The sequence below is a fragment of the Nothoprocta perdicaria genome, unplaced genomic scaffold (assembly GCF_003342845.1).
Source record: "Nothoprocta perdicaria isolate Ctin4 unplaced genomic scaffold, notPer1 scaffold_156, whole genome shotgun sequence".
Lineage (NCBI taxonomy): Eukaryota > Metazoa > Chordata > Aves > Tinamiformes > Tinamidae > Nothoprocta > Nothoprocta perdicaria.
This window is the reverse complement of record NW_020454716.1, coordinates 1,037,016-1,054,965: the sequence shown is the minus strand read 5'-3', so window position 1 is coordinate 1,054,965 and position 17,950 is coordinate 1,037,016. Positions and strand designations below refer to the sequence as shown.

Here is a 17,950-nt window from a genome sequence, read left to right as displayed (position 1 = left end):
TATCTAATTGTCATTAAAGACAATTTACATTTGAGGCTGCAGAGAATATTTATATTTATGTTTGAAGTGATTTTTAACTTTCAGTTTATGGGTCCATTCTGGCATAATATTGGAATTAAGTAGGACCACAAGGCCAACTGCAATTAAATTCTTTCCCAACCAGGATTGACCCTTAAGAGTATTCGCGAGTATAAGAAGATACAAAGTTTTCATTCYTCACATGATTTCAGTTATCTTCTGATATATGCGACATAGGTAGAGGTAGATCAACATATCAGCAATAAGATAATGCCTCTCTGATATATGTTTCTTTCTTTTGTTTTAAATCTTGTTTAAAGAGTTTTTTGCAATACATGAAATTAAACACCCAACACAATAGGGAGAAAACAGCAGTGATGATATTACACAATTTTTTTTCCAATGGGCTACAACTTTAAAAAAAAAAGCTTATAATATATAAGTATCTGCAACAAGAAAACTCTATGAATTACAGTGATTAGAATTTACATTTACAGTGCTACTATTAGGTTTCCAGAAATTTAATTGTGGAGAAATTAAATCGCTCCTTCCTTCATTCTTTTCTATTACATTGCCTGTAATCAACTGAGGCAACAGCAGACATGTTTAAGCTGTCAGAGCACAACAATGTGTATAAATGGATGGACACAAGTTAACTTTACATTACTTAATTTGTATTTGTCTTTGTAATACATAAAAATATGCTACACTCTTTTTAACTTTTTAAAATATATTAACCGAGCTAGTAACTTCAACAGAAGATAAGTGCCAAGAGTCTTTAGTGTCCACATTGTCTACATAGTCTACAGAATTTTCATAAGAGCACATCAAGATGACAAAAGAAAGAGCATGCCATCCACTTAGATTTAGAAAAACTGAAACGAATCTATACCATATTTTAAAGTTATAATTTACCTGTGAGGAAAATGTACAGACCAGGAAGTCTGCTTGAGACAAAAAGTGAATATCCAGAATAACACCTCTCAGGGAGTTTTCCGTATATCGATTATGAAGTCCTGCTGACCAAGATATGGAGTTATCACTGATAAATTCATAATTTGGATACCTGTGAAAATAAAATAAGACTCTTCTGTTAGAAATAAAGATATAAATAGATAGTTAAGGTGAAACAGTATCTTCACTGCAAAGTAAACTTGTTGAGTTGTTGCAAGAGARTCTTTTTTATTTATTTATTATTTATTTTATTTTTTTTACAAGGTAAACACTATAGCTTTGCTGAACACTCTGTAACAGTAATTACTGCCTCCATATGTGCCCCATCTTTATCCAGAGAAATAAACATCACCTTTGATGAGATTGGAAATCTTACACTGAAAGACATCTTTGCCATATTCTGCTAATGCTACCAATTCTAAACAACAAGTACTCAGATCCTTTGGTTTATCTATTGTTAAATAAGACACAGCACTTGCCAGGTTTCATTTCTGTATATTACCATRCAGAAATCAGATCAAATGTCATGATCAAATAGATCATGACACAGTACAAAAAATAGGCAACCTATAAAGGGACTCATTAGTTAAATTTAAACTACAAAAATTTGATTGTCCTTTAAAGTTATTAATGCTGTGTGAAGACCTGATTTTTCAGTTTAGTAGTCAAAAGGAAATAAAAGGAATGTAAAATTTCATATCAATACTTTTTTTCCATATCATTAAATATAAAGTCAATCCCCAAAACATTACATTTTACCTTAACATATACTCCATATTTTTAGGACACAATGATATTTTTGAAAGCAAAAGTGAAAAGACTCTGTTCTTTCTCAGAATATTTTTCCTCCTTTTATTGGTAAACTGACTGAAATAATCTGCAAAATGTTGCATAAATTTATTATAAAAAATTCATTCAGTCCTCCACCAAAAAACAAGCTTTTCATGAAAAATTTCTAAGACTACAATWACATTGGTATTATGCAATAATTATGTCTATTTGTATAAAGTGTAACAAATATGACTAAACTGCAAACTATAACATTTTAACTACAGGGCTAATTACCAAATAAATTAAATAAGATGTATTTCTCAAATTTATAACTTCACAGCAATTATAAAGCAATATTTACATAGCATAGTAATTGAGATATTTTACATTTGTATAAAGGGACCACTCAGTGTTTAAAAAAAAAATTAAAGAGATAGAAAGTTCATGTGGCAGACCCTAATGTGGGAGTAACAACCATCAATGTAGAGTGAACTAGTTTCAAAACTAAACTGTCCTGTGCTGAAAATCTTTCAAAATAAGCAATCTTGCATTCCGATCTTGGAAAGATCCTGGAGTTAGCACATACTTGTATATAACAAGCTAGCATGTGCCTATTCTGTACATGGGACAGACTGATCATTCTTTCAACCTTCTATAAGAATATGCCTATTTTATTCCACGTTAAAATAATTAGAAAAAAAATGCCTTAAGAAGTGAAATAGGCAAATAGCTTAAATTTTTCCATCTAACACTAACCAGCCATGATTACCACATGAGGAAAAAATCATTTTAAAAGCAAATCAAAAAACTTTATGCAAAACATGTAGGATCAAAGTACATGAGTTAGAATTAGAATTTATCTTCAGATCAGTTTTATTAGTTTCATGTTCCCGAGAGATATACCTGTTCTAATACAAAAATTAATACATCAGTGCTAAATTTCCCCGAGGTAGCAAGACAACTTTAAAAGGAACACCTGATCATGAATGTCAGGGGAAGTTCAAGTTCTAGGAAAAGAAGAGAAAGAAGGCAACAATATTACTCATTAAGAATAACTGCCTGAGAAGCGATATGGCACACATATTAAGAATTCCCTCCTCTCCCTGTATGAAATCTATCACAATGATATTTTTTCCCTTATTTTCTCTGTGGCTAAAGTAGAGAAAAATATATAACAGGCCAAACCGATATTTCTCCTAAGCTCTATCATACGTGGCCCTTTGGCTTGCTGCATCAAGTGAGGTATAGTTTTCCTTTCTACACAGTATAGAGGTTTCGATTCTATTTAAAACTGTTCTTTATCTCACTGACTATAAAAAGCAGAGCAAAGTCTTAAACCTCCATGGTTAGCTACTGCTTCATTATATTCCCTTTGCTATCTGTAAGTAACGTAATACTTGCACTGTAAGCATTTAGGAAAAAAAACAGACTGTGGGCGAAATCTGGTCTGCTMCTAGGAGAGCCAAATTTTGTGGTAAATAATAAACAAGAGCTCATATTCTTACTGATAGAAGGAAGCCTACAGAACATTATATTAGATGATTCTGTCTTTCAAGAAATTGCCTACACATACTCTTCTCTAGTGACAGGAAAGAGCCAGACTGTAAAGACAAAAATCAAAGAATGGAAGCTGGCATAATAATGTTTTTTGTCTGTTTATCTAAAGTGCTATCTAATTTGTCTTAAGTTACCTAATAGATTCTTGAAAGCCATGTTGAATGCCAAACAAGATATTTTCCTAGGAAAGGGGTGGGGGGGAAGAAAGGACACCAGAGGAGGGTGGGAAGAGATATGTTCATCAGTAATCTTTCTTTCTCAGCCACCAGTTTCTGATAAAAATAGAAACCAAACCATAGTTAGGAGAATATTTCAGGTTTTAGATGCTTTCAGAGGCCCATCAGCTGCCTGTTTAACAGGCCATAGATAAACTGGGCAGCAATGCAAACCAAACAGGTCCCTGTTCGCAGTTCAAGAGGACTGCAGAGCTGTCCAAAACAGGTCATGCACGTTTGGTTCCCTTAGAAATTGGAATGTGAGGAAAAAGCATAGAGCAAGAACGGACCAAGAAATAATTTGTTTCTATTACTCCATCCATGTATGAAATGCTCATCACGCCCAAGAACTTTGAAACACTCCTAACTCCTGGATCCTGTTGTTTTTATCTGTGTAAGTTATACACCTATTACATAGCTGTAAAAGATTGTCATTGCTTTACATTCACAATAGCAAGTTGGCACGGAAATAAAGCAGAAAAAAACCCTTACAAACGGGCACGAGAAAAAAAAATCATGAGGCAAGGAAATAACAGCGTAAACTGAAAAGGCAAAGTACAACATGATATCACAGGTGAACATTCTGAAGGAAAGATTTTAATTTACTGAATTTTAGTATTCATATAGTAGAGAAGGAGACCTAGAGAGATTATTAGACAAAACAGGAAGGTATTAAATATGCATCCTTAAGAATACGGGCTATCCAGCTGCATTCTTCTAGACGAAGATAGAAAGCTTCTTTAGAGATAGAAATCATCTTTAGAGAGATGATGCTGTCAATAACATTAGAGATTAGAAACACTTTCTAGCGTAAATTCTAAACACTGAATGATCCACTGAATAATCCGATGACTTTTTCCAGCACAAAGAAAAAGTAATTTATAGCATTTCCTAAAATATACCATGTGCTCTGGCTTACCAAAAGTTATCATTACAGTGAATCACTTTCTCTCCTACAGACTGCTACTACAGACTCCATTTTCTTTCACATCAAACTTGCAGCTGGTAGGTCTCTATGACCACAAAGGAAGTTTCTGAAACTTGAATTAAAATATTTCCATGACTAAGTAACTTGATACACTTCTTTTAACTGAATGATACATCCACATATCTTTACATTCATTTACATCTAGAACTTAATGACTATTAAATACGAGCATTGTTTCACAGTCCCCCATAGTTGTATAAAGGGRGATTAACAGCTACTTGATACTAATATCTCCGCAGCCATTAATGAAGGCAACAAAAGGTATTATAGCATTTTGTGCCAATTGTTTCTATTAAAGCTTATAAATACTTTCTTATTAAAGTAGAAATTTAAGTTTTATTTATATTTTCATAGGTAAACAATACTAAYAAATACCAATAAAAACGTGATTTGAAATACACCTTGCACTACTTCAGAAACTGTAATGCTAACAAAATTCCAATAGTAGGTTTATTGCTACAGAGGAATTGGGTCCCTTTGTTTAACATGCACTTGATGTTAATACTGACAATGCTGAAGCACATAGTGCTAAGATTTCAGAGTCTGAACATGAAAATGCATACCAGAAATTGCTACAATGATATCGAATTCTATTAAGTCAAAGCAGTAATTAAATTTATTTAGGATAATAATAGTGAATTACATATTATAACCTCAGYCTTGTATTACCTGCTGTTCATTGTTCATATTTGCATTTTAAATGTTATCAGAGTCATTTCTATTACTGTTCTATCTCTATACATAGAAAAAAAGGAAGGATTAGATTGCCATCATCTGGAGTTGCATATATTTAGATTTTTCAAAGCTCCATAATTTGAAAATGTAGACTTTTACAGATATGAAAGAAAAATAGAAATAGTACAGTTGAAATACACAGATTCACAAAGCTTTAAAAAAATTCCTCTGCTACAAAATAAGATTTTGCTTCYCTTGCATATGCCAAAGAAAAATTTATAATCCAGTATGTTATCTTAAGTGCTTTCCCAAGAATGTCTACTATGAATAAAACAATTTGAAATTTGCCATTTTTGAGTTACCTTGATTTTGCACAGTCTTAATTTCCCTGCCTAAAAGAAAAAAATATTCTTTTGTTCAAGGTAGATAAAATTCTGGAAATAGAAATAGGTACTCTGATAGAAATTTAGACATAAAAGTGTCTAAAGTAAAAACATCTGAAGTATTTTTAGCTTTCATAGTCAGGGCAACAAGCATTTGAGATATTTGTTGGGTCAGTTACACCATAATCTAAGAAGGCCATTGCAAAATAAGGAATATCGTTCTTCCATACACRTCTACTTTTTCCTACAAGAAAGATACTGCTGTCTCAGTGACATCTTGCAAAACACACGCCTCAATAATAAAGAAAATATAGGAAAAAGCCACTTTGTAAATGTAATTCACTTACTTGGATTTTGCCTCTTGCAATAATGAAGGGTCATCTGTAGCCAAATATACTCTTTTTTTGTCAACATTCATTCTGCGGGCAAGGAGTTCAAACCGTTCTTCAACATGCACCATATATTCTTCAATAGGATGGAATGCTGCCTCTGTTCCTACTTTGTCTGTCCTTCGGACATGAATGCTGAAAAACGGTAGAAGCTAAGAAATCAATTTATAAATATAACAGATTCTTTAGCAACTGAAATTTTAAATATAAACTTCATGCCTGCACTCCTACAATGTAAATAAAGTTGAATCCTTGCATTAGAAAGGAAGAAAGAAAAGGAAGAACTAGAAGTCACTGATGTCCATCAAGTCACATTAGTTTAAAGAATTACTAACTAGAAACTAACTCTGAAACTCACCTGAAACTATTTTAACAATATGAAATCAGCTGTCAGTCTGCTCTTGAACCATTACCTTAGGAAAGCAAAGAGTAACATCGAAAAGGATGAAGGAGATTTTATTATAGCATATGGGGTATTCCTTCTATGCAGGAGATTACATAATTGAGCATGGCTAAATAACGCTTTCTCAATATAATTCAAAAGCAGAATAAGAGTATTCTCATCGTGGGTACACTGCATTACCACTTATAAGACAGGATTTGAATTAAGGTGGTAAAGACATCTTCCCTAGATGCTGAAAAAAAAAAAATTCAAATCTGCTAGTGATGAGGTAACCTTCTWGGTCTATGGTCAGATGCCAATAAAAGAGCTAAGTCACATACAACCACCACATGCACATGTGTAGTCATTGAAAAAGGAAGATTAGAGGTTGAAGGACAATTGCAATAAAGGGAAACAATGTGCAGACTGCAGCAAACTTTTTTCATGTTGCAGTTTTATTCCTCAAGCTGCTCTTGATTACCCATAGTTGCTTTCCTTTTTCCCATAACTGAAAATACAGTCCTCTCCAATCCTTGGCTGCTGCTCTTACACACTAAGAAACAACAAAAGGGAAACCATTGGCAGAGGAAGGCAAGGCACAATCTGGACTCCAACAGTAAAATGCAGGCTTAGCATTTTTTCCACCTCAAATATACAGGATATGAACATTTGGAAAGACACAAAAGATTCTAGAGCATAAATGGCATTGTACCTTTTTAGATACAGAATAACATTTAAATAAACCTATTGAGCCTCCATTTATACATTTCTACACACCTATATACACCCACTWATGCTTTAAAGAAGTATTTGCAATTAACTTGCATTTTGTACAGTTWAAAAATAAAATCTTCATTTAGAAACCATCCTCCATCTCCACAAAATGTTTGARGTTCTTGGACTACTCTCACAGAACAGTTTTTCACAAATAGGAAACACCATGTACACATATTAAAGTGCAAGCACTTAAAAATAAAATTAAATACCTACCCAATCACTGGATGTTTGAAACCAAGTTTCCTTGTGGCCTCCTCTATTTCTTTTTCTAACCAAGGTTGTGGACGAATCAAGTATTTGACAAACTGGGAGACCCACCACACTGGAGGATCCCCGTGAACACGAATTAACCTGTCAGCTAGGTCTTCRGGGACGGCCAATGGTAAATATGGTGGCCGTGGATGTAAACTGTCAACGATGGGAAGTTCTACCACCTGCACATCCTTATCATTAGCTTCACCTGTGGTAAAATAAAAAATGAAATATTAGGATGAGTGTTAARGTTTACTTGAACATAAAATATTATTAAAATATTAAAATTGAGTTGCTTCTTTAAAAAGAAACACTGACATATTTTAAAAGTTTTTTTTTTTATGTTAGAACTGCAAAAAYTCTTTGGAGAAAGTTTCTCTTCTTGAAGTACATTTAACATCACATTTAGTATCCAACTTGCTGGCTAAGGAATAAGTATTGGTGGTACCAGTAATATAAACCTCCTGGAAATAGCTCTGTCAATACCATTGCACCATTGCTTTTAACTGGAGAACATGAGACTGAAACTGATTTTGTTAATATAAATCTAGAACACATCTTCTCCAATTTTCAACGGATACAGTTTAAAAAGTTTTGATGAGAATTTAAAATAACATAGGATATTGTTTTAGTTTATTGGAAGAGATGCACACACAATGACGCAATGAATAATCAAACCTCAACCAGTTTGACAAGCAAACGTGTATACTAAAAATATTAAATCACATTTTGACTAATAAAAATTCTAGCTGTTCTATTGAAGACAATGAAGTTGGATTAAATATACAGAATGATTAATTTATCACACATTTCCATGTATTTGTTGTGTATTTGGTATATAATTCAGTTCTTCCACTCCCAGTTTTATTTTGTCAGATAATACCTACAAATAATACAAGTAATACCCTCCCAGATCCATACTTTTGCTTATATYTTTTTCCTAAATTGTTAGAAGCACAGAATAATCCTTTTCCTCAAGTTGTTAGAATCAGAATAATAAGGTAAATCACAGGTCAGTGAGATTCTTTTTATGATGTGATATATTTGTGACGTGACTGCTTTTCTAGATGCCAAATTTTACATCTATAAATCTATTTATAGTTCATTTAATTTTCTAATGATTCTAGGTGCTACATCTCAGTCACGATTTACCTAAGAAATTATCCTCTGACATTCTGTGACTTAATCTATTTTTCCTTTACTGGACAACTAGAAGATCAAGTGTTTTTTTACAACAGACTGAATAGCGCAATATTAATCTCCCTCACTCTTATCATCACAAAACACACTGGCAGAAAATTGACCATTTGCAAAGAAATAAACTCGCCTTTCAAAAACACACGTCAGTTTTACCAACTAGGTCTCCTCCACTATTATTTTGATCACTCTAACAGATGAGGAGGACAGTCTCATTTGCACAAGTTCCACTGATCACTTTTTAAATACTGAAGTCAGCTCTGCATGTTACACAGGGCATCATTTGCTTCCCTACAATGTTCCCATCTGCCTTAATTGAATCCTTTATAGGTCACAGGGCGTGCACAATTTTTGTCATTTGGCATAATCTCACTGAGAATTTACTTTTCAAATTTAATCTCAATTAAAATCCCACGTAGACCCTTTTGCTATTTGCATCTTTCATTATCAACTCCTCTGAGGCCTGAAAAATGTTGTTTTTGCCTTAAAACAACCACTAGAATTTTGTCATCTTACCATATCCTCTCACTTCCTGCCACCTGGCTCGGAGTTATATTCAAACTGATATTTCTGTTGAGTGTTCACAAAGAGCAATCAATACCTTTACTTAATGTGAACTGAAAACCATGTTTGAAAAGCACTGTATTCATTCTCATAATATTTTAATTCATCATCTAAATTTACAGTTTCAGAAAGTTGTCTTTAAAAGTATGCATGACGCTGCTTTACTTTTCCGTTCTTATAACATAGACTTCTTTGAGCTGATATCAACTTGCATATGACTAATCACAGTTCTATGTCAATAGAAACCCAAAAGACTTGCTGCCAATTTGAAGCCAAACCCCATCAGAGCAAGTAACTCTAAATCCAATCACGCAAACCATGGCACAGTTAGGATGACGGCTCAGATTAACATATGACATGGTGAGAGGGGTCGTGCTGAATTCTCACAAGGCCCTTCACTGGTCTTGCCAGCTACTGCAAATGTCTTCCAAACACAAGAGGTTCATACTTCATATATTTCAATATTTACACTTTCCTTTGCAAAGCAGACAGAAGAAAATGGAAACTAGGAAATATTCTTCTGTATTATGTTATTTATGATTTGGCAACTAGATCAGAAGAAGTAAAAAGCACTGTTCTGTACTACAACTGCTGAAATTATTTTTAGGGCATTTTCAAATATTATTATAGCTAGTCACCTAGTGAGGATTTAATGTCATTTCAGCCTTCATGGCTGAATTAAAAAATGGAATTAAAATGCCATTAAAAACCCCATTTTTCTTTTTAAGTAGCTGGACGATATAAAATATAAGTGAGTTCATCCCATTCTATTTCAAACTGTGATTTTTCACTAAGTTTGTGCTTTGTACATTTTTAATATGTCTTTGAAATTGTATCTGGATTACTTTATTCACATCAAATAGCATAGTACAGCACTGTCAACAAACCTTTTGCTTTCTTAAAAAACRGCTAAAGAAACTCTTTGCTGAGGACATCATTTTATCAATTCCTTCACCCCACCACAAAACAAAAATCGATAGCACTCTTATTTTTGTTCCAGCACAATGCTGACTTTCCAAGCTTCTTTTCTACCAATATGTCTTGTTAGGACAAGTTCTAATGATTTTCAAAAGTATTTCTTTTCCCACATTGTTATGGCACCTATTCCTAATCAAAAATTCAAAGACAAACAGTGTTCTTCCCTGTGCTAGTAAGTAAAGGGAACTCAATGGCTGTTTTTTCTCTTTGACCTAATGAAAATACAAATTAGGGTGTGGATTTTTGTCTTTGAAATAATTACGCCTCAAACAAAACTAAAGCAGCAGCACCTACTGACTGCCCTGAGGGCCTCCACTCCCTTTTTAATAAACTCAAATGAGCTGCATTATATTTAACTTTTTTTTTTTTCACTCCTGAAAATCTTTCATTGCTTAAACACCAGAAGCCTTTTACAGCCACTTACATGTCATTTTGAAAGAATATTAAAATATAAAGAATCTCCGCTCCTCAGTCATTTGGATACCCAGCACGCCAACTTGAAGTTTACAGATGAAGTGTTTGATTCCACAAGTGGATTCCATACAATCGCCAGGGAAAGCATTTTCAGTGCAATATCAAACAAAGCAGAATTCAGAAAGCTCACCAGCAATTTACTTTCCTTTTAATGTTTATATATTAAAACTGTTCTTGCGCAATTTCTCTTTTCATCCAAACAGCCTGATGAAAGGGAGAACCTACCTAAGAAGAACTCGAGCTCCCCAACTGCTCGAAGGCAAATATTCATTTATAAATACAAAGTTCTGTCTCTGGCTCTGTTATCCAGGTCTAGTCATTCTTCCCAACAGTAATGAGTTAAAAGTAAAATCTTACATATGTATATCTGCAAATGACTGTGGAAAATATATAAAAGAGATATTCACAGGAATATTTTAGAAAAACTAATTTAAGAGGTAGCTTAAACACACTACACTGAAAACAATTTTCTATTTCAGTCAAACTTTAACTACTATATACCTGAAAATACTTCTTTTGAATCGCCTTTTTACGGAATAGCTTATTTTTATAATAGTCCAACAGCTGCAGGAACTTTCTCACAGCTGATCCTTGGCACACAAATGCTGATCAGACTTCACCCAAGCCAACAACAAGCATGTCACAGCATGCAAAGAACAAGACCACCTCAAGATGACTCACATTTCAGGTGAGTTTTCATCAAGTTAAGAGAACAGACCTCAATATTTGGACTTGGTAGGTCCAGACTTGCATAGCTAAAGGTTCCCCATTTAGGATACATATATATATATATATATATATATAGTTGTTTGTTTGTTTTGTTTTTCTTAAGCAGTGGTTTATAATCAGTCCTCCCAATCCTGACTTGTTTTGCGTTTTGACATTTGAAACCCAAGAGCATATCTTCATATAAATTAGTAAAAATGCTTTCATGTGCAAGTCCAGATGGAAAACAACCCTCGAGGTACACAGACAAAAAGAGGCTATAGTTAGTCATAAGTAAAACAGCAAAGAGGTGCTAAGCAACTTGCAATTCATAGGAGTGAGGCATACATCATCTGAAAGATGTAGTTGAAAAATACTGAGAGAAAGAGGGGTACACTGTACTTCATATAGTCTACAAACATCAAAGGCTKAAAAACAAGAGTGCGACTCTCCTGCAGTGCTACAAAAGGAAAACTTCCTGGTCTTAGGTCACAGKGTATGCCCATTTTCAAGTGGTCTACCATTTCTATTCAGAATTTTATTTTCCAAAGAAATTGAGAGAAAAACATAATGCAAAAAGAAATAGGAGGAAAGAAAACTCACATAAGAACACAACCTATTTTTGCCAAGACTTTTACAATAATGTAGTATCATATTGGTTCTATGCTATTAGAAACTTGAAAATAAAGTACTGTTCTTATAGCAGCCTAGGACATATACAAAAAAATACCTATGACTTTGAGATTTGTCTTAAAAGGTATGCAGTAGCAGATGAAGGAAAATCTGTTCTAATGATTTCTCTATATTAAATATGTTAGATAGTATTCACAAAGATGTAATGTCAGAAATATGTGACTCTCAAAGGTTTTCTTTTCTTAGACTTTCATATGAAATTTTAACAATGAATGCATGTCTTACAATGCACATAAAAGCAATAACATGTAGGTTTTCAAGTCTCTTAGCTGTTCAGTACGCTAGTAGGAAATCAGTGATCTAAAGAACCTRAAGGCTGAGAAAGAGAAATGTAAAACTGAAGAAATGATTGAAGCCTTAAAAGACTTGGGAAACCTTTCAATTATTTTACATGAGAAAGAATTCAATACTATTTTGCTATTTAGTTGATTCTTTATGCCTAACAAAATATAAGCAATAAAAAAATGTTTTCATTATTAAAGGTATGATGTTCTGAATATATACAAGAAATAAATCCTGCATAACTAAATGACTTTTGGGGCCTTTTTTTTTTTTTTTTTTCAATTCATTACTTAATTAGTACTTAACTAGCACTAGTAAGTACAATGTACTAAGTACATTACTTAATCAGTATATTACTACTTAAATGTAGAAAACAAAAAAAAAAACAGAACACTTTAGAATTGCACAGTGTTATTCCAAAATGAATGCAATTTCCAGCTATGAATTACAGGATCTGTATTCAGAGCCAATGAAGACCATATCAAATATATTCCCAAGCATTAGAATGATTCCCCACAGTGCAGGAGGTTGCTCTGAGATGCCTTTCTCCCACCTGGAAATAGTAGTAATAGTTTTGAAGACACAGGTCTTGACCAAAGATCCCAAAGGCCCAATCACCATACAATTTGGATGAAACATTTTCATTGCTTCAATCTAACGCCACATCTGCCTTTAGATGTAAACAATATTACTTARCCATAATATAACACTGTTGACATTGTAAAGGTTAGTATAATGCAGTAGAGAACAAATTAAAAATTGAACAGAGGTGGCAATTTCTCCATAATCTAAGAAGTCTTCTGTTCAGATCAAAGTTTATGCAAAATTCATTAATTTGAACACAGAATTTAGATTAACAGTGGAAACTTTTCAAGGCATGTAGAAACACAACATATTTCTAAAATAATTTTACCCTCTGATTGCCTTGTTGTCCCTAGATACTCAAAACACGTTTGTTATCTGTTTGAAAAACAACAACAACAAAACAAACACTTATATTCTGCCTCAGTATAATGCTACAGTACTACTGGTCAGATATGATGATCTGAAATCCAATGAAGTGTGATATCAGGCTAAAACGTAGCTTTTTGATAACAATTCTTATGATAGTGATTGCTATTCAAAACTTCTAAAGTTTGTAATGAAAAGATCACATTTATTTAATTGTCTATGATTTATCATCTGTGGTATAAAGACTGAGAAAAGCTGGCATTTAACCACTAACCTAATGTAATAGTTTGGCTAGTATATTGGGGCAACATCAACCTATTAGGTAAATGAGAAAGCCATACTTTGAATGGTAAAACTCTATACAAATAGTGTAAGGTATGTGACCAAATACATAATCAGTCATTGGTACTACTATTCTCTCAAGGACATGCACTCCTTCAGTTTCCAAATAAACTAAGAATCAATAGTAGTTAAATTTCCACTAATAAAGAAATGTAAGGAAAAAAGTCATTAAGACTATTCCCATATCTGGCATTATTTCAGAACAGTTATTTGAAATAATTATTCCAGTAGATATGCTTATTCATGAATAAAAATACTTGTCCTACGTTACTTTAATTCACTTCAGCATACTTAAAGAGTTTTGATTGAACAATGTGTGTACTAGTCTGTTCATATCCCTTCTCACACATAGAATATCTCAGTCAAATCCATTTTACATAGACATAAAATCTTATGTAAATTAACAATGACATAAAGAGTAGTAATGTTAAAAASTCTCCACATTTTTGCTCCTTGAGCCTTAATAGGCAGACAGCACACTTTTATTTTTATATATATGTGTGTATATATATTTTTATATATACACATATATTTACATATGYGTGGAAATGTAAAGGTATGTACTTCCTTACTTCTGCCACTGGAAATGCTATTGGAAAATTTATTTAACAACGGCTGTACTTAAAGTATTCTCTATTTATCTCTCATCCTGCAAAAAAATGCTGCCGGCTGGAAAAATAATCTTCAAAAAATACTATTTTCTTTTTAATCAAAAGTAGCTTTAAGGTAATTCCTCATACAACTAAGCCTAAACAAATGTCTTAATCAGAATCAACCTCCAATACTCCTGAGTTGATTGCATTATGGTTTGACAAAGTATACAGATGTATTTTGTGATAAACATGTTAAAATACAAGTAGATTTAGTTTACTATGACACAAGTTGCATAAGTGAATTTTGTATCATAGGTTATAGGATTATATTAAAAGAATTGCTACACAATCAGAAGAGTAAGGGCTATCATTCTTTTAAGTAAAAGCAAAAGCAATAAAGCTATTTAGAAGAAAGGACTGCATCCTTAGTAGTCCAGATTTTATATCATTAGATGCTTTAGGAATAAACAGAATAAAGCTTTACAGCTACTTCATTCTAATCCAGGTCAAATGTATCATTCTTTCTGAAAAAGATACAGCTATTTATGTACGTAATTATATTACTTATGAAAGAAAATGCAATTTCTCTATATGCTATTACTATATATGCTAAATAACAGAGCCTACTTTTGAGCCTACTACCTGTTAAATCTTCTGAAGACAGTTCTTGTATTAAAAAACAAATAAATCATCTATACCTTTCTGTTGCCATCACATCACTTATAAACTCATGGATTATTTAGTGCCCCCATTTTATCATTATTAAATCAATCTCTTCAATTTCTCATCTCACAGAATCAGCTCCAGCCTCTGGTTATCCTTGCTTCCTCTGCAACTTTTCTTATACCTGTATCTTACGCTAGTTCTGCTGTATCCATTGTGAGGTATGAGTGGAGAGAGCACTAGAGCTGCATGCAAAGATTTGGCCATAGCACAAGGAWGTTCCCTCATTTGTCTCTGTTCCTTTTTAATCAGTTCATAACCTTTTTTTCTAACCAGTCGTATATATTGAGCAGATGTTTCGATAGAACTTCCTATTATTAACTAAAATTCTAAATAGCCAGCATTTAACATGGAGTTTTAAATGTTATCTTATTGCACAGCCACTTACTACAGTAAGATCCTTTTATAACTTTTCATCCACACGCGCACACACACATACTCCTTCACACTRCCAAAATAGTGCAAAAAGTGAATTGTATCATGAAAGTGCTAAAGTGCTGTAAGTGCTGGACAAAGACTAAAGGTTGCAGCAAAGAAGGTGATTGAGACTTAAAAAAAAATCCCCAAAAGCAAAGCACTGTAAAGGCTGCAGCAGTGGAAAGGGTAATTATAATCATAAAAGACATCTCTCTTAAAAGGTGTATTGTAATCTTGATAATCTTATTATATTTGTGTCTACAAAACTGACATGGAGAAGACTTGATTGAGACGACATTATCTTCTCAGAAGTGGTAAAAGAATTCACACCCAAGAAATATCTTGGTATTTTTCAGTTTTTATACTCATGTTCCATTTTGAAGTGGAATATCATTTTTAACACAAGCAAAAAYATATATATATAAAGCTGACACAGCAAAGGCAAGCAAAGTTAGATAAGATTTAAGAGACAAGTAGAGTAACACTGCGTTAATTAYGAATTGTTAAGGAGATGACAAATACCTGTATGCTGGCATTCCAAACATTTAGATTAATATAGCGACATCTTCCAGGTATTTTCTGACTGTAACTGGGACTCATTTTTCCTGGAGTCCCAACAGTTTCCTCAAGTTTGTCGAAACATTTCCTCAAGTTGTTCCTAACTTTATTAGGAGTTTCCCKAATAGATCTCTGAAGCCTAATCAATTAATAAAGATTTCTTTTTTATATGCATTTTCCCTCCTACACTAGCTATAGTACTCAGTTTTGCAAGTATCTTCTTTTCTCTGCAACACCTGCAGTGAATGGCGGCTATTAAACAGTAAGATAGGAATACAAATGTCAATAATTATTCTGTCTAYTATATTTAAAAACTAAGCCAAGAGTTAAATGTCTTCATTCAGATTTCACTAAGCATGAAGTAACTCCTCCTGCTAATTTCTTCGGCTGTATCCACATTATTTGTCTTAATTTTGACTGCAAGTATTTACAGGCTTATTTTACTATTGGCCTAGGAAATACCTGAACCAATTAGGCTTTAAGGAGCTTGTGTTACACAAACAGTACTAAGTACACTAATTTCTAATTTTTAGATAATAACCTGCAYTATATAAATCTGTCTTATTTACTTTATATTTATTACCCTTTTTTTCTTTTCAATCATCCTGTTGTTATATATATGTGCATAAGCCAATGCACAGGTATGATAATATGCATTTTTTTTCTTTGCCATATTTTCATAACAAGGAAAAYTATAAAAATCCAAAAAGAACTTAAAAACAATACACGAATTGCGATTTGCACTAGTTTACCTTATCTGGGGAGCAAAAGGATGCCTTACATCTTTGTATTTGCTCCAATAGAAAGGTGATCTATCTATGTCTTGCTTAACAGTTCTCAATCTACCACAACTGAATTCCACTACATGACCAGATATTTTCATTACACAATTTCAATATATCTTCAGTGTTCAAAGGAACATTTTGTAATATTTAGAATTTGCCATTCTAGAATCAATTTTCTATAAAAATAAAAGTAAATACGGATGGATTCATAATAGCAAAGAGCTACAAAGCTTCTCTACCCATGTTTTCACAACTGCATAAAAACAGTATTTTAAATTTCTCTGAAGGCAACAGAAAAGCATGGTGTTCAATTTGTCTGAGATCTTGAAAGCATCAAATTATGTTTTTCAAAGGATTCATCCTAAAAAACAGCACTAAATACTGAATCACAATAATAAAAATATGGAAGTCTGATTCTGTAAATTAAGAAGTGATAAAATCAAAAAAAGGCACATGGTACATTTGTCTGGACTGCTGGTGATAATATTAGTRCAAACATATTTTGAATTTTAAAAGACACTATTTCTTTAACCACAACTTATCTCTCACAACATACGATTTCTACCAGGAAGCAATGTAATTGCTTTGGGAATATACTCAATTCTTTGCCTCATTACCCCCGCTTGGGATGCAAACAAACATCATTGATCATGCTGAAATGTACACAGCTCTATCAGCTTCACTTTTATCTCTGACTATTATATCCTCAGAATATTTTTGACTCAGAGTCTCAGAATGTGCCAAGGCACCTCAATATTACATAGTACATTTTTAATCATTACCGAAGATTTTTTTTTCAAAATTTATAACCTATCTCTTTTTTAGAAGATCTACAACTATCTAGTGAACAAATCTCTCTCTGATTCTCACCTATTCATCTCTCTGTATAAGTGTTGTCCCTCACTGTAAGATCTGAGTTCCGATCCTGCCAAAGAATTTGTTACTTTTATTTGACTAGTGCCACATAATAGTGTGCATAAAATGAAGCACTGGTCTGGTATTTGCTGGGCAGTCAAAAAGGCTTCCCAGGTGCTCCAAGGTAACACCTAGCATCTCCCACAAGCATGAACAATGAAAGAATAAAGGGATTTTTTGCATGTTACATTACTGTGTCTAAAATTGACAGCAATAACATGCCACATATCTTAGTAAATATCTTATTAATTTATGCTAAAAATATCTTGAGAGATACCTTGAATGGGAAAATGACAGAAAGAAACTTATGATCTCAAAGAAAGCTTGCAGGACTTCACTGAATTAATCTGAAAACAGCTAATTCTACATGAATGAGAATGGCAGCCTGAGCATACATAAAATACTGGGAGTT

At 33.0% G+C, this 17,950-nt stretch overlaps 1 protein-coding gene across 2 annotated transcripts in view; it reads right to left on the bottom strand.

Moving 5' to 3' along the window:
- The window catches only part of FUT8 (fucosyltransferase 8), a 69,534-nt gene that overhangs the window by 3,050 nt on the left and 48,534 nt on the right, over positions 1–17,950 (bottom strand). For both annotated transcript variants that reach the window (XM_026035125.1, XM_026035126.1), the window contains 3 exons: positions 7,323–7,569; positions 5,909–6,085; positions 934–1,084 (listed from right to left, as the gene is read on the bottom strand). In XM_026035125.1, coding sequence (XP_025890910.1) covers positions 934–1,084; positions 5,909–6,085; positions 7,323–7,569 — 575 coding nt within the window. The remainder of the gene's footprint in view (positions 1–933; positions 1,085–5,908; positions 6,086–7,322; positions 7,570–17,950) is intronic.